Source organism: Sphaerodactylus townsendi, linkage group LG07, assembly GCF_021028975.2.
Source record: "Sphaerodactylus townsendi isolate TG3544 linkage group LG07, MPM_Stown_v2.3, whole genome shotgun sequence".
Taxonomy (NCBI): Eukaryota; Metazoa; Chordata; class Lepidosauria; order Squamata; family Sphaerodactylidae; genus Sphaerodactylus; species Sphaerodactylus townsendi.
In genome coordinates, this window is record NC_059431.1 from 27,341,103 (window position 1) to 27,363,556 (window position 22,454).

Here is a 22,454-nt window from a genome sequence, read left to right on the forward strand (position 1 = left end):
CTGGCTAGGCGGGTGTCCCCTACCTCCCTCACCGCTCCATGTGCGTCCCTCCCGAAGCTGCGCGCTCGGTGGAAGAGGACGACCATCCCAGATAGAAGGAGTGTACTGTTCTTCGGTCAAGGGTATACGATAGCTGTGCTCCCCTGCTAGAACCTCCAAACAAGCTCAATTACATTCCTCGATCTTGACACTATACTCCTATTGATACAGCCCAAAATTGCATTAGCTTTCTTGACTGCTGCATCACACTGCTGACTCATGTTTAGTTTATGGTCTACTAAGACTCCTAGATCCCTTTTGCATGTAGTGTTGTCAAGCCAATAAATATTTCAATCAATCTTTACCTGTCTGAGATCCTCGGAAACTTCCCTTCTTCTGGCAAGATTGGACCGATCAAAGATATAAGGCAACTTCAAATGTTCATATTACAAATGTACCAGTAAATAAATAACATATAAAAAATGACATTACATTGGAACTGCAAGCAGATATGACAAAAGAAAATTTTAGGATATGGCCTCGGATCATAAGCAGCACATGCAGAACTGCGCTTGGGGAAGTCAGCTTCTCTGTCTCTCCATCCCACTACAACCTTCTGTACCCCTTGAAACAAATCCATACGGACTTTCACAGATCACCAAGTTGTCCTCAAATTCTTGTAGACTGACCCCTTTAAAATCTGCTCAGGTATCTTCCCTGGGATAGAGGTCAAAATGACTGGCCTGCAGTTTCCTGGGTCATCCCTCCTCCCTTTTTTGAAGTTTCAGATAATATTTGCCCTCCCCAGTGTTGTGAGACATCTCCTGTCCTCCAGGTGGTCTTGAAGATAATGGACAAAGGCTTTGCAAGTTCCCTAGAAAGTTATTTGAACACTCTTGGATGCACAACATATGGCCAAGTGGATTAGTAGTCATCCACTTTAGCCAGGTGCTTCTCAACATCCTCTTTGCCCATGTCAATCAGCATCCTGGATGCCATGCTTTACCTACTACCAATTCTAGATAAACCTATTGTCTTCTTCAGGGAAAAAACTGAGACAAAATAGGCACTGAACCTTTCAGCTTTCTCTCTGTCCTCTATCACAGTTTCTCCGTTTTCACCCAACTTCCATGGACTGGGGAACCTTTTGGGACAAGGTAGGCCTGTACAAACGGGACGGGCTTCATCTTAACCAAAGAGGAACCAGGCTGCTGGTGCTCAACATTAAAAAGGTGGCAGAACAGCTTTTAAACTGATCACTGGGGGAAAGCCGACAGGAGCTGAGGTGACTTCGGTTCGGAATACAGTATCTATGGGGATGCAGACAGAGAGGGAGGTTTTTCTAAATCAACCACATACAAGCGAGGAACATAGCAATGTGCATGTGACAAGGGATAGTGTCTACAAAAGACTTGAGGGTAAAGCACATAAATCCCAGGTTAAGGACAGAGACAGGGTATACAGGTGTCTCTATGTTAATAGTAGAAGCATTCGACCTAAAATGGGGGAGCTAGAGTACAGAGTTTTGAAGGAGGACTTTGATATAGTGGGCATTACAGAGACATGGTGGAATGAGGAGAACCAGTGGGATGCTGTTATACCAGGCTACAGGCTCTATAGGAAGGATAGGACAGGGCGCATTGGGGGTGGAGTTGCCCTTTACATAAAAGAGAGCATAGTGTCACATAAAATAGACAATGCAAGGGGAGCTGGTTCCCCTACAGAATCACTGTGGATATCAATACCAGGTGTGAAGGACAGTTTAATATTAGGAATATATTATCGTCCCCCTGACCAAAGTGCACAAGAGGATTCTGAGATGGAAAAAGAAATTAGAGAGGCCAACAAAAACAAAAATGTAGTGGTAATGGGTGATTTTAACTATCCCCATATAAACTGGAAAAAATGCATGTTCAGGTCATAGTAAGGAGAGAGCATTCCTGGATATACTGGCAAATGACTGTGGCTTAGAGCAGATGGTTGTGGAACCAACCAGGGGAGAGGTGATCCTAGATCTAATTTCCATATGTAGGACCCAGGACCTGGTCACGGGAAGTCAGTGTTGTTGAGCCGATAGGGAACCGCGACTACAATTCTGTCAGATTCAGTTTCTCGAGTATGCGAACAAGTGGCAACTTCTGAAATGTAGTTACATTAGCCTTCAAGAAGGGAAATTTCTCAAAGGTGAGGGGGATAAGTGCGTAGGAAGCTGAAAGGGAAAATTAAGAGAGTCAAAACTGTCCAGGATGCTTGGAGGTTATTTAAAAACACAGTAATAAAAGCTCAGCTGGAATGTGTTCCACAGGTTAGGAAAGGCAGCACCCAGTCCAAAAGAAAGCCACCATGGTTAACAAAGGAGGTTGACAAAATTATCAGAAAAAAGAAAAATGTCTTTTTTCTTCAAAAATGGAAGTCCAGTTTGGCTGATGAAGAATATGAGAGGAACACAAATGGTGGCAAAAGAGAAGCAGAAGTTAGCTGTAAAGGGGAGGCAAAAAAAAAGGATTATGAGGAACGCATGGCTCGCGAACATCAAGACCAGCAACAAACAGTTCTTCAAGTACATCAAAAGCAGAGGGAAGCCAGCAAGGGGAAGCGGTAGGCCCGTTAGATGACAAAGGAACAAAGGGTGTGCTAAAGATGGCAGGAGATTGCAGAGAAGCTGAATGAATTCTTTGCATCTGTCTTCACCCAAGAGGAGGTGAGGAACATTCCTGCACCTGAACCAAGCTTCTTAGGAGGCGAATCCGAGGAACTAGCGAAGATAGTGGTAGACAAGGAAGAAGTTCTGGGAGCCATTGATAAACTAAATGTTACCAAATCCCCTGGCCCAGATTGCATTCACCCAAGAGTTCTTAAAGAGCTCAAGAAAGCATGAAATTGCTTTTCGATCTTCCTCAACTTTTAATATGCAACTTATCCCTGAAATCAGGCTCCATCCCTGAAGACTGGAAGATGGCCAATGTCACACCAATCTTTAAGAAAGGATCTAGGGGGGACCCGGGAAATTACAGGCCAGTCAGTTTGACATCTGTTCCTGGTAAATTAGTAGAATCTATCATTAAAGATAAAATTATAAAACATGTAGAAAAGGAAGACCTGCTGAGAAAGAGTCAGCATGGTTTTTGCAGAGGCAAATCCTGTCTGTAAGATTACTTACTAGAGTTCTTTGAGGGTGTAAACAGGCATGTGGACAGGGGTGAACCGGTGGACATTGTCTACTTGGATTTCCAAAAGGCTTTTGACAAAGTTCCTCACCAGAGACTATTGAGAAAACTCAGCAATGAAGGAATAAGAGGGGAAGTCCTCCTATGGATTAAAAACTGGTTGAGAAACAGGAAACAAAGAGTGGGTGTAAATGGGAAGTTCTCACAATGGAGAGATGTCGGGAGTGGTGTCCCCCAAGGATCCGTTTTGGGACCAGTGCTCTTTAACCTATTCATAAATGACCTGGAAGTAGGGGTGGGTAGCGTGGTGGCCAAATTTGCAGATGATACCAAATTATGTAGGGTGGTGAGAACCACAAAGGATTGCGAAGAGCTCCAAGCAGACCTTGATAAATTAGGTGAGTGGGCTCAGAAATGGCAAATGCAGTTCAATGTAGCAAAATGTAAAGTGATGCACATAGGGGCAAAAAATCCAAGCTTCACACATACACGTAGCTACAGGGGTTAAAGTGCTATCAGTCACAGACCAGGAAAGGGATTTAGGCGTCTTAGTTGATAGTTCCATGGGAATGTCAACTCAATGCATGGCAGCTGTGAAAAAGGCAAACTCTATGCTGGGGATCATTAGAGAAGGAATTGAGAATAAAACTGCAAAGATTGTCATGCCCTTATATAAAGCAGTGGTGCGACCGCACTTGGAGTACTGTGTCCAGTTCTGGTCGCCGCATCTCAAAAAGGATATTGAGGAGATAGAAAAAGTGCGAGAGAAAGGGCAACAAAGGATGATTGAGGGACTGGAGTACACCTTCCCTATGAGGAGAGGCTGCAGCGTTTGGGACTCTTTAGTTTGGAGAGGAGGCGGCTGAGGGGGATATGATTGAAGTCTACAAAATTATGCATGGGGTAGAAAATGTTGACAGAGAGAAATTTTTCTCTCTTTCTCACAATATACTAGAACCAGGGGCATTCATTGAAAAGGCTGGGGAGAATTAAGGACTAATAAAGAGGAAACACTTCTTCATAACGTGTGATTGGTGTTTGGAATATGCTGCCACAGGAGGTGGTGATGGCCACTAACCTGGATAGCTTCTAAAAGGGGCTTGGACAGATTTATGGAGGAGAAGTCGATTTATGGCTACCAATCTTGATCCTCTTTGATCTGAGATTGCAAATGCCTTAACAGACCAGGTGATCGGGAGCAACAGCCGCAGAAGGCCATTGCGTTCACATCCTACATGTGAGCTCCCAAAGGCACCTGGTGGGCCACTGCGAGTAGCAGAGAGCTGGACTAGATGGACTTTGGTCTGATCCAGCTGGCTTGTTCTTATGTTCTTATGTTCTTATGACTTTGTGAAGGGGAAACAGAATTCACACATACATGCTCTTTTGTATATTTTGATGTAGTTTGATAGAACTAATTAATTATCACCTTTGGCCTGTGCCAGTGACATTAATAAGTCTTGGGTGGGGGCTTTTTCACAAAAAGAAAACACAAATAGTTATAGTCAAAATATTATGTGAATAAATGCTATATCCATTTTTTTTAAAGGATATGAAGTAAATTCTGCCTCACTGCCTGGAGATGTACTATACATTGCTGGCCAACCTCGATATAATCACACTGGACAAGTTGTCATTTATAGAAAGACAGATGAAGATATTGAAATTATCCAGCAATTAAGTGGAGAACAAGTAAGTGTGTTTGTGGCAATAAAAACACCACTTGAAATGTAATCTATACTTTTATCACATATTAGATATAACAATCTCTCATTATCCATGTGTGAAAGGAGTTCAGATTCTTGGACAAACAATGTGCATTGGCACACACACTGTTTTAATTCTGCAAATGGACACGATTCATAATTTTGGTAACTCTCCCCCACTGAAACTGACAAGAGTCACATAAAGATTCCAATTATAGAATGATACTTCTATGTGACTCCTATTTGTGCAATTGTAACTCTTCAAATAAGGACAGTCATAATTGCTCAAATGTTAGGGTTGTATATAGAGCTTTCACTCTGTATTTTAAACATTACTTATTATTATTTTATTATTATTATTTATTAAACTTGATAAACCACCCATCCCCGAAGGGCTCTGGGCGGTGTACAACAGAACAACAACTAAAAACAATAGTGCGCAATAAATAATTAATAAATAATTAAAATTCGTAACTCAACTTAATATAAGATAGCAGCATTCCAAACCCAATAAAAATAATACTGATGATACTGATGATGGCGCCCGATCCCAAGGCCGGGAGGGGACAGACAATACCAAAAAGATGTCACATTGGTAATGCTGATGATGGTACGGCACATAACATGGGGGCATCCAATCTGCGGCTGGCCTCCCCAAAAGCCCAGTGGAACAATGCAGTCTTACAGGCCCTGCGGAAATCACTAAGATCCCGCAGGGCCCACACAGCTGATGGAATCGTGTCCCACCAGGCAGTTCCACTTAGCATTATTTTGCTGTGTTTCATTGAACGTTTATTATGGTTAGATGTGTAGCATTAATATACTAAGACCACGTTGAATTTCTAAATTCCTAACTATTGGAAATATATGATGGATCACTATGTTGTAAATGTTTACAGATTGGCTCATATTTTGGAAGTGTTATCACAACTGTTGACATCAATAACGACACATTTACTGATCTTCTGCTTGTGGGCGCTCCTATGTACATGGGAACTGAAAAAGAAGAACAAGGAAAGGTGTATGTGTATTCTTTGAATGAAGTAAGTAATTGGGAGTAATTGAGATCCACTGTTATAGTTAGAATGGCTGGGAGATCTGGGTTGAAATGCCTGCTCTGTCATGAAAGTTTTTTGGGTGATGTTGAACAAATCACTTTCAGTCAGACTAAACTACCTCACAGGGTTGTGGTGAGGACAAAATAGGGAAGGAAGAATCATCAACCCACTTTTAGGGTAAAGGTAGTCCCCCAGGCAAGCACCAGGTCGTTACTGACCCATGGGCTGATGTCATATCATGACATCTACTAGGCAGACTATGTTTTTGGGGTGGTTTACCATTGCCTTCCTCAGTCATCTGAACGTTTCCCCCTGGAAGCTGGATACTAATTTTACCAACCTTGAAAGGATGAAAGTTTGAGACAACCTTGAGCTGGCTAGCTGAACCTGACTTCCATAGGGATCGAACTCAGGTAGTGAGCAGAGCTTGCATTGCAGTACTTTAGTTTACTACTCTGAACAACAAGGTTCTCTAAAGATTCTTTCAGCTTCCTGAAGAAAGACTTGGATAAAAAATTAGACTATTGGGTTGATATCCAATTTAGCATCCACAAAGAAAAGCAACCTAAGGATGCCCTGCTTACATTGCATGTTTGGGAATAAGGATATGTAGGGAATTTTATTTGTCGTGTACAGTCAATGGAAACCAACTTGTTTGATATTCACAGACAAGGTTTGAATATCAGATGAGCCTTGAGCCAGCCAAGCAAACATGCTGTTCAGTACTGAGAGACAAAAGCTGCACAAATCACAAGAAGAATGAACCTTGTGGGGCTCGTTTTGGGACCTCAATTGCTCCAGTAAAGGACCTCAATCTTGATGGGTTTAATGATGTAGTCATAGGAGCTCCTCTAGAAGATGACCATCGTGGAGCTGTGTATATTTACCATGGCAATGGAAGCAACATAAGGAAAGATTATGCACAGGTAGGGCATAACATTCAGCAATTCTCCAGGTATGAGGACTGCAATTATTGATCATAGTGGGACTTTTGTACTAATGGAAACCAGTGACAGGACCTATTCTGAATTTGCAGGGGCAGCTCACATTGACTGAGACAAGCCAAACATAAGAACATTTTTTAAAAGCCCTGCTTGATCTGTTACTCGAAATGGTGGGAGTTTGTCCCTTTTAGACTATGGGAATTAGCTAGAGCAGACTCTTGGCTTAACAAAAGGTTGGGAAAGCTTGAGATCTTTGTTGTTTATGTTTACAAAACTCAGCTTTTGCAAGAAATCCACAGGAGAACAAAATGAAGTCAATAATTTTATTTGGGGATAATAGGGGTACACAAGCATTCAATAATCAAGGCAGAACACACAAGGCAGAACACACAATAATCAAGAACAGAACACACAAACCTAGGATATAAGCAGTGTTCTGTGGATAGGTTTGGAATAGATGAAGGGAATTGGGGGGAATATGGGTTATAGTCATCTGGTCTTGGAGCAGAATTGTCTGATAAATGGAGCTGAGCAACTTGTTCTTAGCTCTGGTAGAAAAAAGAACAATGCATTGAATATCAAGAGTATCAACAGACAGAGAGCTTTCCAGAGATACAGAACATTGGCTACTGAGAGAGGAGGTTTCTTATAGGGAAAAGGGAACCCTCAGGGTTATGCAGAGTGACCCTGAATCTCCTAGGACAAAGAGCAGTCCTACCTTTCCAGGGAAAGACAAGAGGCAGACATCCACCTTGCATGCTGAGTCATTAATCTAATGGTTGAGGTATTAACTTGAAGGACCAAGCTCGGGAATGCCTGAAGATGGAGGGAAACTGGTGAAATTACCGTTTCTATAACAATTACAATGTAAATGACATGGTCGTTAGAGAGAGATTAGTCAGAGGAAGACGTGTTGGAGTAATACAACACTGTCAGGAACACTTGGGGCAAATACATTAACAAGGTTTTTTTTTCCTTTGTGGGTTGGATATGCCAGGGCTGAGGCAGTGCTTCAGGACACTTTTAGGTTAGTGAAGAGGTAGAAGGGTGGATAGCTACCAGAGGGGATTAGAAAAGTGGCCTATTTAAGGAGGATCTGCAGCAGGCCAAGAGGGGAAAATATCCCTGCTTAGGCAGCGTGTAAGAGAAGAGGATATGGAAGAAGAAAGAACAAGGTGGTGCAACTGCCTCCCCATTCCAGTCTGAGGACTTGCAGGCCCTCCACTGAAGTAGGTGATGGAAGAACAACAGCAATGTGGCCTTGACCAGGAGAACATCACAACTATAGTTAGGGTTGGCTGAACCCCATTGAGGTCCAGGGATCCTCCCTTACATCATTCAGCCTGCCAGTGGGAGCCTTACCATATTAATATTCAGCCTGCTTGTGGGCATGATGATATCATTTCTGGAAGTGACATTGCCATGTTGCAATGTTGTGAGACTCTGATATTTTGGCAAAAATTCTGTGGTAAAAAACAGCTTCTACCATAGAGCCCCAGGCCTAGTTTTTACCTGGTGAGAGACACCCCTACCCCCACCCCCGCCACACACACACACACCAACTCCCACCAGTTGGCAGGGGATACCTGGCAACCCCAACTATAGTTCACCAAAACATGGGTTTTTATCTGTAATAGCACTTTGAGGATGAATTGGTTTCATTCACATCTTAGGAAATGTACCAAATTTGGTGAATGTCATCATTCAGACATGTATATTCTTCAACTTGATTCCCTGTTGACTGAAGCCACAATATTGTACTTCCACAGCGCATTGCATCAGGTGGAGATGGGGAAAAAATGAAATTTTTTGGTCAGTCTATAGATGGCAAAATGGATTTAAATGGTGATGGACTGACAGATGTCACCATTGGAGGCCTTGGTGGGGCAGCCCTCTTCTGGTATGTATGCTCAAATTTAAGCAGGAATGACATTGTCAGGAACCATTGGGAAATGTAAAGTAAACTTGTTTTAGAGTATCTATATAGACTAGGCTGGGACTGAGTCTTAATATTCCTTCAGTAATAAACTATTGCCGGGGGGGGGGGGGGGGCAGACAGTAGATTGGTGAAGGAGTTAGATGGCAAATCAAGATAATCCAAGAATGCCCATGGCTAAAATGCTAGAATTATTATGAGTATGTTCTAATATGTTCATTATTGTACGCTTTATTAGGACTCGAGACGTTGCTGAGATAAATGCTTCCATGAATTTTATGCCCAGCACAATTAATATACAGAAGATAAGCAATGGCACTCAAAGAAAAAACGTGTCCATTAACAGCACAATTTGTTTTGAAGTCCGACTGAAGTCAAAGGAGGATACAATTTATGCAAGGGGTAAATAGATATTGTCCACATTACAGAAGTTTGCTATGAGCAGCTGTCTGCTATTCTGACTGCAGTTGCTCTGGAGCTGCTCTTTAGAAACAAACAAGTTAAATTGCTTTATAGCTTAATATACTGCAAGAAAAGTGAAACAGAAATTGTCAAAATGCCTTAGAATTGGATGCTAAATATTGACACTCGTGAATATATGCCCGCTGCTGTAACACTGGGTTATTTTAAACTCTGCCCAAGCAATAGTTGGGAGAAGCAACTACAGTTTGGGGAATCCCTGGAGATTAGGGGATGGAGCTGGGATAGAGCAGGCTTTGGATAGGAGAGAAACCTCAGTGGAGTATAACTCCATAGATTCCACCCTCCAAAACGGCACTTTATCCAGGGAAACTGATCTCTATTGTGCAGGAAACCTCCAGGGTCCACTTGAAGGTTTGCAGTACTATTTGGAGACCACCCTCAGGACGGACATAACATAGAAAGAGAAGTCTGGGTGATCTAGCCTAAAAAATTCAAACCAATTGGAATGTGTTGATGACTTCTACTTTCTCTCCTGCTACTCCCTGGTCAGAATGGTTTGCCAACCTCCAGGTGGGGCCTGGAGGGTTTTTGGGAGGAATTATAGCTGATCTCCAGACCACAGAGATCAGTTCACCTGAAGGAAATGGCACATTTGGAGGGCAGATACTCTAGCAACATGTCTTCCAGTTTCGTCTCCTGTCCTTCCCAGGCACTGAGCCCAAACTGGGGAGGGAGGCTGTGACTCCAGTTCTGCTCTCTGCAATCAATAGCCCCCCCCCCCACTCGTATTGCAGAGCCAATTGTTAGCTCTGCAATTGGGGGCAGCAGCCAGCAGGGCTGCCTGCTTAGATCAGAATTCCTCCAAATCTCCGGCAGCTGCATTCAGAAGTGAGAGGCTTAATATGCAGATTCAGCTTTAAAAATCCAAAAATTATTGAAAAAGCTGAGAAAGCCAATACCCTGTATCACCTTTTACGGCTTTACCAATAATTTTCAGGTCTTTTAATGACAAGACAAAATTTACCAAACAAAACAAAAGTTGCTCACCCCTACGAACCTCTCCTTCCTATATTGTTTCCCTAGATATCCAGTATTGGCTCACACTTGATGCACAAAGGAAGTCATCTCGGAGTTTTTTCACAGGAACCCAAGAACGGAAGATACAAAAAAATATCACAGTCAATGGGTCAGAATGTATTAATCATACCTTCTACATGTTGGCAAGTAAATCATATAAAGCAGCTATTCTATTTTCCCACTGTAGTTCTCATTTGATTTGTATAAAATTTATGCCAAATTGATTTGTAAAGGATCCCTACATTCAAAAGTGATAATCAAAAAGCTCTACTATAGAGAGTAAATACTGATCTGAGTGTGGACAGTATTCTCCTAGACCTCCGTGTTCTTTTGTGAGCAGATGGCAACACAGGTTCCATTCAAATTTCTGTCAAGATTGTACCAGTTTGTGTAAATATAATTATTTTTCAAAGGCAGAAATTGCAAGCACCAAAAATGTATAGCCTGGTTAACCTTTGCTTATGTTGTAGCAAACTAGCAAACTAGATTGGAAACCAAATTTCCCCTTGATCAGAAAACAATCCTTGTTGAGAATGGGGATGGGAGACTAGTAAATGCAATAATATCACACCACACATTTCTGGACATGCTCCAGGTGAAATGGTGGAGGGGATGGCAGTCACATGTATCTCAAAATGTTTAGACAGGAGCTTTATTTTAGGAAAATGACTCTTTTTGCTTTGCTATCTTTCAAAGGGAGCTTTGACTCTCAATAGCCTATGCCTGGAAATCTTGTTGGTCTCTGAGGTGCTATTGGACTCGAATCAGGCTGTTTTATTGTAGACCAACATAGCCATCCACCTGAAACTTTTGTGTTGTCTCATGAAATTTGAATGTTATGATTACTACTAACTTTACCAAACAGCAAGTAATTTATTTTCGGAATGTTGTCCTTTTAAAAACATATCGATCACTGGAAGTAATGAAAGTTGCAATGAGTGCTTTGATTTCCTTTACCTGTAGAGCAAACCTGACTTTCGCGACTCTGTGAAGGTTTTGCTAGAGTTCAATTTTTCTGACCCTGAGAGTGGTGCTATTCTTGATGCTGATCTGCCAAAGTCGATATTCGACTATGTAAGTCACCGTTTGGGGAATGCATGATATTTCTATTAAACTATCAAGTGTTCACAGAAGTTAAGTTTTGAGATTTCTCTGCCAACACTGGGACTTATCTAGATTGACAGACTTTCCATCTTACATGGCCCCACTGTGCAGATATTTAGATCCACATTCTAAAGCCATAGTTTACCATATAGATTAGTGGTTTCCAAGACATGCTGGTATCATTTTTCAGTTTTGAAAATAAACAATGTGTACAAAAATGTCAGAAAGAGATATTTTCAAAATGAAATGCTTCTCTTGCATGCAACAAGATTGTAAAGCCATATGGGAAGTATATTATAGTCATTTGGTTAACAGACAAGCAAAGGCTGCAGACCATTCTTTGTACAGCACAAGACAAGAGTCAAAGTAGAGGTTTGAAATTGTACATTGTAATCTTTCTCTACTACAGTGTAGTGTAGTGGCTAAAAGTGGCAGACTCTAATTTGGAGAACTACGTGTAACCCTCATTTCTCCACATGAGCACTGGACTCTAACCTGGAGAACCAGGTCTGATTCCCCACTCCCCCACATGAAACCTCCTGAGTGACCTTGGGCCAGTCACAGTTCTCTCGAAACTCTCTCATACTCACCTACCTAACAAGGTACGTGTTATGCAGGGAGGGGGAGTTATTGTAAGCTGCTTTAAGACTCCTTACAAATGAGAAAAGCAAGGCATAATGACCAAGTCTTCTTCATAACTAATGCCTTGCAGATTCCATTCACAAAAGATTGTGGGAAAAAAGAGAAATGCATTACAGATCTGCAACTGACTGCTGATGCAAGACTGGAAAGAGACAGGTAAATCAGCTGAAACTTTTTAAATACCCTTGCCTAAATAAATAATGAATTAATGCATTTGTTATTATACTTTAGGTATCAAGCAAATTTGATCTAGTTTGCCCAGGTTTTAATGGGTTGGGTTCTAAACAAGGGACTGGATCCAAAAGCCCTGTTCTCTTCAAGGAAGGAGTCCTTCCAGGATAGGAAGAGCACCATCCATGAGCAGAAGGATAGCTTGGATGTCACCCTGTATTAATTTATATTTATTTTTTGTAGTTATCTTGCAGATATTCTACACTACTTTTCAAACAGTTCTTAAGTTTCTTTTGCTTTTATTGTGGTTCCCTGACATTGAAGGTCACCAGCTTTTCTGCTTGATCTCACTGAGGCCCTTTCCGCACGGGCCAATAAACTCAGGACAACAACAGGTTAAACCTGGTGTGTGTGGGGGGGGAACTTCGCATGGTCCCCACTCCTAAACTGGGTCTGCCCTACTCCCGCCCCCCCCCCCCCAGCCTGGGTTTTTGAAGAATCACAATTTTCCTTGATGGCGAGCTGGCTCTCCTGTACTGAATATCTTCACTTAGAAGCTAGATGGCCATTTTGTCAGAAATCTGTAGCTCTGGATATCTTGCATGAAGATATCTTGTAGCTCTGGATATCTTGGACCAAATAGTATATAAGGCCCCTTCCAACTCTGGGACTTTTTGTTTCATAGTTTGAGATATTTATCAGGAAGAGAGAACAACATGTGGATTACTGTATTTGGCAGCACTCATTCATCTCCTGTAAATTCTTCCATAAAGATGCTTTTTTGTGACATGAGTCTGTAAATGGATGGATTCTACCAATTCATTCAGTCTTTTATATCTCTTTCTAATAACACTTCTTGTATCTTTCTGGAGCAGTGAAAGTTATAACTGAAAAAAAAGATTTAAAAAAATTATTACCCAATTTTTAACATTTTGCAGTACTTCTACGATTGTCATCAAGTCAAGTAATTACAAATTCCCAGTCCATCTGCTTGTTCGGAATAAAGGAGACAGTGCCTATAATACAAGAGTCATAGTTCAATATCCTGCAAATATTATTTTTGTTGGAACTGAGGTACGTATTTCTATGCATTATATTACAATGGGGTGGGAGCATGTTCATTTGCTCAAGCTCAGTCTGGGAGTGTATGCATACTTATTAAGTGGTTTCCTATGCATTCAAAGAACTGGATATCACTGCTCTGATAAACCTATGTCTGGCCCTGAGCACTTTGCACTGCAGGAATATACTTACATGGTTGAATTATTCTCCATGCCTTTCACTTAAGAAACCTCTCTAAAAATATAAAGCTGGATTCCAGGAAGGCTGATCAGCTATATGCCTTCTTCATGCTGTCTAGTTGTCCATGTGGATATCATTTTTTGAATGGAAGGATATTAAAACATGGGAGCCCTCACTTGCCATCAGAAGGGGTTTCATCCAGGCATAGGTTTATTACCTCATTGAGAATTAACTTCATCCGCAAAGGTGTCCCTTTTAGAGTTGGGAAATTAATGAGAGCTGATTCTTGGCTTAATGAGGGGCCGGGCAAACTCGGAATCTTTGTTGTCAACTTTTACAGAAAGCTGTTTTTGCAAGAAATCCATAGGAGAGGAAATCAAATGTAACAATTTCATTAAGAGAAAATAATAAACATACAATCACACAATAATCAAAGCATCAGAACACCCACATAGTCCTAGGATATAGAGAGCCTTGAGTGGATAGGTCTGGAATAGATGGAGGGAATTGGGAGAATTTTCAGGGCAATACTGCACCAGATCTTGGAGTAGAATGGTCCGACGAACAGATCTGAATGACCTGTGCTATCTCTGGTAGAAGAAACAATGCGAGCACAATATCAATTGACAAAAGGGTGTCCAGAGATATTGAACACTGGCAACTGCAGGAGTGGACTTCTTAGAGGAAAAAAGAGACCCTCATAATTATGGAGAGCACCCTTAATCTCCCAAAACAAAGGGGAGTTCTGCCTTTTCAGGGAAATACAGGAGAAAAGTGACCAAATTAAGTGGTGACACTTATGTTGTCAGGTAGAGTAATCAAGCTTAATGTTTTGTGTTTAGCATTAATTGGCGAGGCCAGGGAGTGATTTAATCATGGCTACAAGACAGTGAGATGCAAATAAAGGTGGTCTTTAGAGTAATTAGTCAGAGGAAGAAGTTTAAGATCAGAAAGGCACCAGCAGGACACTGGGGGCAATCATATTAGCAGGTTTTTTGTCTTTAGTAAGACAGATAATCTAGGGCTAGAGATGGGGGTTCCAAGGCAGGCATTATCTTGGTTTTAATCCCTTTAGGAAGTGAGCGGCAGGCTATTATGCAAGGCAAGTTTGGGTGAGAGCAAATCCAGAGAAGATTTGCTGTCTTTGTGGGTACACTAGCTAATGCAGAAAATGAGCCCCCCTTTTTGGCCCAGAACTGCTAGACACCCCAAGGGTTGGCAGGATGAGTAGAGACACTGTTGTCTTAAAAACAGAGTCCCTCCATCCCATCCCATGGCTTGGTCTGGTAACAATAAGGTCCACACAAATGGTTCAGTTCATAATGATCCCTGAGGAAGAAGCCCAGATGTCACCCTTTTGCTGGCAAAATAGAATCATAAAGCAAACAGTGGATATTGTGTTCCTTTCTAATGGCACCCAAAAAGCTGCTTCTTTGGACAAGTTATCTTACCCTCTTTGTGGGGCATGTGAGTGAGTGGGATTTCCCAGAAGCTGAGCCTCAAAGTTTTGCCACTGCAGCCTATGTTATCCATAATCTTACTTATACATAACCTTACTTATATTGTCTCTCTCTGTGCAGGGCTCAGATGCCTCACTTGTGGGCTGAGAATAGTTTTTGCATGACCTATAATTGCATGATACCTAGTATTTTGTTTCTGTTTGTATTATTTTGATTTTTGTTTTAAATTTAAAAAAATTATTTTGTCATTTTCTGGCCAGAGGATTCAAAAAGATAGCTGTGAATTTGGGCTGAACATCACCTGTAAAGTGGGTTACCCCTTCCTAACACCTGGAGAGGAGGTAAGATTTTGTGTATTTGGCTGGTTTGACTTTATTGTAGTTTCCCTATGTCAGCGAGTACTGTTCCTTTTTGCAGTGGTTGGCCCTCCAAGCCAGGACACATAAAGAGCCTGGGTAGTGGTCTAACACCATTATCCGACTGGAAAACCAGGGTAATTCCTACACTGTCCAGTGCCTTTGCTGTCAGGCCATTATTTCTCCCCCTGTTCATGGGCAGGCTTTTTGAAGGTAGTGTTAAACCATCATCATTAGTAGTAGTATGAAGTTTAAACCTGCAGGCAGAGTGTTGTTCATTTTCAAGATACTTTATACAGTGCCAGGAGAGTTCAGGGCCTTTAAATAATGATATATATTATGATGAAATATTATTATCCATCTGTGACAATAATCTGTGACAATCATATACCAGGCAACCTATCAAGTCTCAGCTGTGTATGCACACGTGGACATATACATACTAGTAGAGGAAAAAGTCTTGTTTTCCCAGCATCAATATATCACAGTCGGAGTGCTGGGAAATATGATATCCTACAACCGATGGCTTCCCTGAGGGAAATGCCTGTCTCCCACTTAATAAATAAGCAGGCACTCTACAAGGTGTGTGAAACTCAAACTGGAAAAAGATATAGGAGCAATGAGAAGCTAGGATCATACTACAGGCAGAAAAACCTCAGTGTGACTGCTGTTCAGATATTATTTCTGTCTTCACCTTGATTGTCTGGCAAGACCCCAGGGCCAGGAGACTGACAGCAACCACTCTTATAACCTCCTATCATCAAGTATTGTTCTCAGCCTTTACATTAACAGTATAGCCCATTGCTCTGTTTATAAAGCGACATTCCACTGTATCTGAGGCTTTTCAGAAGTCGCATTCCCATATCCTCATTGTGTGACCTGGCTCAGCTCTCTTGACAATAAATTGGCTGACAGCAAACTTTCCCACAACTCATTCTCTTCACACTGTATATAAATCAGATGAGAACTATAACCAGAGACTTTAAAGTTAACATTCTTACCCAGTTGTAGATTCTTTCTGTATGGTTCATGGGATACGTTTTCATAGCCCACGGTATCCTTTGCTAATTCCAAACAAATGTCTACACAAAACTACTTCAAACTAATATTTATAAATTCAGACATGTTTCAAGTTGAAATTAGCCCCATTAAGTGAAATAAAATGCATATCTTATATTACAGTATTATTTTACTATCTGATTCTACTCTTATTATGCACTGATAAACATACACAGTAGGTTCGATCCAGCCTGCTTTCCTGTAACTATAAAAAGGAAAGATGGTCCCACCAAAATGGAAAGACGGTCCCACTAAAGGATATCATGAAACCTACATTTTCAAAAACTGGGAGGGGGGGTGGTTGCATTATGGAAGGGAACTGGGTAAGACTGAGTGAAAGAGTTGGTTGAATCCAATGCACAACCTCCAGTTGACAGAAAATGAAGTGGTTATTTTTTTCATTTATACCATGAACAGAACAATTCTGCTTCTCATTTTCATATTCGAAATGTTTTCCTTTGCTTCGCACAGTTCTCAGCTATGCTGAATCTGAAGTATAAACAGTTTATGTATAGAGAAGCGGTATGATGTAGTGCTTTGAGAAGAAGAAGAAGAAGAAGAAGAAGAAGAAGAAGAAGAAGAAGAAGAAGAAGAAGAAGAAGAAGAAGAAGAAGAAGAAGAAGAAGAAGAAGAAGAAGAAGAAGAAGAAGAAGAAGAAGAAGAAGAAGAAGAAGAAGAAGAAGAAGAAGAAGAAGAAGAAGAAGAAGAAGAAGAAGAAGAAGAAGAAGAAGAGGAGGAGGAGGAGGAGGAGGAGGAGTTTGGATTTATATCCCCCCTAGAACTAGAAAACTAGAAAATATCCTCATGTTAGCTCTTGGAGGAAAGGACACCTTCCATCCATTAAGTGGGGAAAGGATATTACTTCTTTAAAATATTTAAATGTCACAGCAACATACAACTATGATTTAAAAAAAACAATATCACACTGCTGACTTTACATCAAGGTACTGAATAGGTTATATTCAGCAGGAAAGAAAAGATCTGGCTCCCCCATCTGGAAAGACTGTAATATTTCTATTAGTTTACAACCTGTGGATGCCAAAAATATAATATTTATATTGAGTCAAAACAACAACAAAAACCCCAAACAAACTTAAATTTATTCTGAGGAATTCGTATAGGAGTCCTCATCAATCTGCATGCTGTAACCATACTGCTTATGGCTATAGTTCTATGTGTAACTTGTGTCCCTGCATAAAGCAACAAAGACTCATACTTCCCATTCTTACCAGATTGATTGTCAGTCCTAGATAAGTTCAGACTGATTTTTAAAAAATCTTGGAGCCCTTATTATAATATATACGGTTTAACGTGCAACCTACTCAGGCTTGAAAAATAACTGTATATTTCTTAGTGCACGTGTGTACGTATTTTCTGAGACCACCGAGGATGGCCTTTCAGCCAAAACATATCTAGTCACAGTGGTTTTATGTGTGTTACAAGACTGCATTGTTTATATATGGTGATTTGAATACATCTAGGAGGATTTGGTTTTTAACTGTTTTATGAATTTGTGCTACGATGGCCTGCCTCCAAGTGGATCTTGGAGATCTCCCAGAATCACAACGGATCTCCACAATACAGAGATCACTTTCCCTGGAGAAAATGAACTCTATGCCATTATACCTTGCGAAGGTCCCCACCCCCCACCCCAAACCCTCCTCTTGCCAGGCTATACCCTCAAATCTCCAGGTTTTTACTACTCCAAGTTGGCAATCCTATTTATGTGTACAAGAAAAAAACTATTATTTAGTTAATTTATGGTAGCGCAACCTTTTTCTGGTTCCTATACGTGGGGGAGTGGCATCATGTTACATTCTATTAGCATTGTTTACAACCTCTTGCATATTATTGATTAATTTTAATGACTTTTCCATTTAGATTTCCTTCAATATAGTATTCCAGTTCAATGTGTCTCTTCTCCTGGAAAATACTACTATTCAATTGTCTGTCACAAGGTTAGTCCCAATTGTTATTTGTATGTATTTGTATTCAGTAACAGATTTATCAACCACCTGAATTACTGTTATTACCAAATGAGATATTCTTTGGTGTGTTTCACTCCAAATAATCATACCTCAAGCTTTTAGAAATGACCAGTAGCCATAAATGCCATGAAAAAGAACAAATTAACAGGATTAAAGAAACCGCTGTTAATTTGTGGTGCAAATGAACAGGATTTTATAGCTGCATAAAACTATGAAATTAGTATCCTTTAACACAATTTAAAGTCAAAGTTCAAGTTGCAGGTCAATATGTTGATATGCCAAGTTGTTAAGAAGCCTCTCAGAATTCCGTTTTCCCTCAAAAAGGTGGCAGTGTACATTTTCCTGACAGGAATTGCTTGAAGAGCTTGTGTGTACGTGTTAGTGGGGTGTGCCTGGGCTTTCAGCTGTGACCTGACCCCTCCCTGTAGAGCTGTGTGTGTGCGTTACAGTTGCCAACTCTGGGTGGGAAAATACCTGGAGATTTGGGGGTTGAACCTGGGGAAGATGAGATTTTGAGGGGACGTGGTAACCTCAGCAGGATGTAATGTCATAGAGTCCATCCTCCAAAGCAGCAATTTTCTACAGGGGAGTGACTTCTATCATTTAGAGATCAGTTGTAATTCCAGGAAATTTCCACCCCCCCGCCCCCAAAATCTGGAGTTTGGCAACCCTAAATACAGCTGTAACTGTAAATTATAGACATCAGAGTTCCTTCTTGGCTGGTATACCTATTTCTTATCTATACGAATCCTTTACTAACCTCATTTGGATTTTAGCCTAAAATGCCATTTTTATTGGATATACCTATTTCATTTACAATTTTTTAAAATGGATCATTTTTGTAATACATTTTTTATTTTCTCAACATGAAAAAACACATACACATTCACATCTACCATTACATTAATACAAAATAAAACTAAAAATACAAAAAGCAACACAAGAAACATTGAAACATAACTTTTACGATAACTAAACACAACCTATTATAACTAACTAAACACCATAAAACCATAGAGTGACATCCCACTATCTCTTTGATGAATTCTAATCCATTCTAGGATTTATCAATTTCACACTTTACTATTACTAATATTCTAATTCATTCGGCTGTTTTCTTTTAAATCTCAAACACATCTGCAATTATGTCTTTTCTGCCATATTTTTAGTACATTCCAGTTTTCTGCAAACTTCTCTGTACTACTGTCCCTCAACAAAGTTGTTAATTTTGCTATTTCTGAATATCCTGTGATTTTCCATATCCTGTCTTTCTTTGTTGTATTTTTTCATCTCTCCATTTCTGCGCATACAATATCCTTGAAGCAGTAGTAGTGACATGAAAATATGATTTGGGATATCATCTTCCAATAAATGGATCATGTTTCTAACCAATACCAAGCATGCCACTCTAGCAAATCTGAGCCCAGATGTAATGGATGAATTGCATACTCTATATCTAAATCACTTTTCTGCTTAGTGACAGTGAAGAGCATGATGATACCCTTTTCGACAACAGAGGCAGCATCACGATATCAGCAAAATATGAAAGTGGATTGGTGTTTTCAAGGTATTGGTGCTTCCTTGTTTGTTTGTTTTTCTAGTTCACCACAGAGTCCAGCAGGGCTGCGGCCACCAGAGGCCCTGCTAGAGGTTGCCCAGGCCTCCCAGCCACTGCCCTAACCCAGGAATGCCACCGCCAGCAGACTGCACGGCAGTGGCTTTCCCAGGCTAGGGCAGTGCCAGGGAGGCCTGGGCTACCTCTAGCAGGGCCTCAGGTGACCTCCAGAGGTCCCGCGGGGGGTTGGCTGGCCACAGATTGGGCCGGCCAGGTCCCCCGTCCTTCCTGGCCACCTCCCCCCACCCCACCCCCAGCGCCTCCCAGCTCGCGATGTCTCCTCCCCGCCCAGGGACCCCAGGGAGGGAAGGAGAGCCAAGTCAGAGCTCTTCTCCCTGCCCTGTGCTGGTACTAAAAGCCTCATTGTTACTCCCTTTCCCAGGGTAGAGGGAGTGAGGGGGCTTTTAACAACCAGTTCAGTCGTTAACAACCCGATGACAGGACCAGATGACGGGCCCCTCCTTCTTCCCCCTCAGGGTGGGTGGGCCACAACCAGATGCCAGGCCCTCTCCTTCCTTTCCCTCCCTACCCTTCCCCCCAGAATTGGGTCACATCCAGATCTTTCCGTCTCCTTCCCCCTCCCTATCCACATACTGACCAATGACATTGATAAAGAGAGCCAAGGTTCCCTGGGGAGGGTGTTCAAAAGTTCTTGGACTGTCACCCATCTAGCCTCAAGTGACAGGAGCAACTGAACTAGGACCTCAGGAGATGACTTTTAGGTGGGTTTGGATGGGTGAAGGCAGTACGTTATGTTGAGTCGAATTAAGACGCCTAGTTGCATAAACACCTGACATGAGAACCCACACCAGAATTCTGCCAAAGCAACTAATGTGCCAGTGGCGTTTCTGCCTAGGGACAGGGGGTACCCTATGTCCCCGGGCGCCCCCCATTTGGTCACATGGGGGGGCGCCACCATTTCAGGGTCGTTTGTGTGATTTTTTATTTTTTTAGTGTTTTTTACGTTTTGGCCTGCAGGGGGCGCATTGTTAAGGCTAGCAACACCAAATTTTCAGGGTACCATTCAGAGACTGTCTTGATGATACCACCCAAGTTTGGTGATGTTTGGTTCAGGGGAAGCAAAGTTATGGACCCCAAAAGAGGGTGCCCCCATCCCCATTGTTTTCAATGGGAGCTAACAGGAGATTGGGGCTACCCATTTGAGGGACCATAACTTTGCTCCCCCTGAACCTAACTTCACCAAACTTGGGTGGTATCATAAGAATAGTTACCAGATGATACCCTGAAATTTTGGTGTCACTAGCTTTAAAAATACACCCCTTACAGGCACCCCAGGAAAGTTGCCCAAGATTCTTTGTTTTGCAGTGACTTTGCTCCATTGTAGCCAATGGGGAATTTCTGAGTGTGTAGGCAGGCTGCACATTTTTGAAGACAGAGGCACCAGACTTTCAAGGTGGCTCAGGAGGCCCTCCTGGTAATAGCATCCAGGCATAGAGACCTTTGCTTCTGAGGGTTCAATTTTATGGACCCCCAAAAGGCTTATTTTGTTTCCATGCTCCAGATGGCTCTGTGGTAGAGGTTTCAATGGGAGGCACTGTGGTTGGGGTCTTGCTCTGGGTGGGGGCATTTCCTGCAGGGCTGCTGGTGTGAGTCTCCTGAAAGGAACCAACCAAATTTGCTAAAATGCTGTGGGCACCAAGTTGAAGGTGAACCTGATGCCCACAGCATTCAGCCATCCCAGGCAAATGATGCTGACATTTGTTTGGTAAATGTTTTGCTGGGGGTGGTTTGTGAGAGGTTTACATGGTTAATATCCACTTGCACTGGCTTGGAGTTGTTTCTCAGGCTAACAACCTACCTCATAGGGTTGTTGTGATTAGGAAATTAGGAAAAGAGTTGGTGGGGAGAGAGCCATGTATGTTCTGCTGGGAGTGGGAGGTGTTTTGTGAGCTGGTGCAAAAAATAATTGTTTGTTCATGGTGGGGGAGGGTGGCCGCCCATTCGCGGGGGGGGGGGGGGCGCCAAACTCAGGTTTTGTCCCCGGGCTCCAGTTTGCCTAGGTTCGCCCCTGTAATGTGCTGGCAGCAAAGTGAGCAGGGATGCTTTATGATCATCTTCGTGCCCCAGACATCTACCAGCTGAATCCAAATTGAATGAATCCCTCTATTCAGGTTTGAACTAGACAAACACTTTTTAAAAAACATTGAAAAACAGTGTGGTACAGGGTGGAATGTCAGTCCAGGACCAGAAGGATACAAGATCAAATCTCCGCTCTGCCAAGGAAGATTGCTTGGGGAACTCGAGCCATTCACACACTCTCAACCTAACCTGCCTCGCAGGGCTGTTGTTAGGATAAAATGGAGAACAACATCAGCTGCTTTGAGTTAACATTGGGGAGAAAATGCAGGGTATAAATGAAGCAAATACAATTTTTAAAATTCACATGTATGGCAAAAGTCTTGATTATTCAGAAAACTGCATAAAGTAAAATAAGGTTGCAACATCACTGTTGTTTAGAAGATTAGGGCAGTAATTTCACATGTGTTGTTGATCATCGTTTTCTTTC

At 41.7% G+C, this 22,454-nt stretch overlaps 1 protein-coding gene across 1 annotated transcript in view; it reads left to right on the forward strand.

The window, feature by feature from the left end:
- The window catches only part of ITGA1 (integrin subunit alpha 1), an 83,005-nt gene that overhangs the window by 47,418 nt on the left and 13,133 nt on the right, over window positions 1–22,454 (forward strand). Inside the window, exons 12-23 of the mRNA XM_048503682.1 lie at window positions 4,696–4,838; window positions 5,752–5,895; window positions 6,579–6,836; window positions 8,624–8,754; window positions 9,029–9,192; window positions 10,297–10,433; window positions 11,254–11,364; window positions 12,107–12,192; window positions 13,146–13,281; window positions 15,170–15,250; window positions 18,206–18,282; window positions 19,790–19,879. Coding sequence (XP_048359639.1) covers window positions 4,696–4,838; window positions 5,752–5,895; window positions 6,579–6,836; window positions 8,624–8,754; window positions 9,029–9,192; window positions 10,297–10,433; window positions 11,254–11,364; window positions 12,107–12,192; window positions 13,146–13,281; window positions 15,170–15,250; window positions 18,206–18,282; window positions 19,790–19,879 — 1,558 coding nt within the window. The remainder of the gene's footprint in view (window positions 1–4,695; window positions 4,839–5,751; window positions 5,896–6,578; window positions 6,837–8,623; window positions 8,755–9,028; window positions 9,193–10,296; window positions 10,434–11,253; window positions 11,365–12,106; window positions 12,193–13,145; window positions 13,282–15,169; window positions 15,251–18,205; window positions 18,283–19,789; window positions 19,880–22,454) is intronic.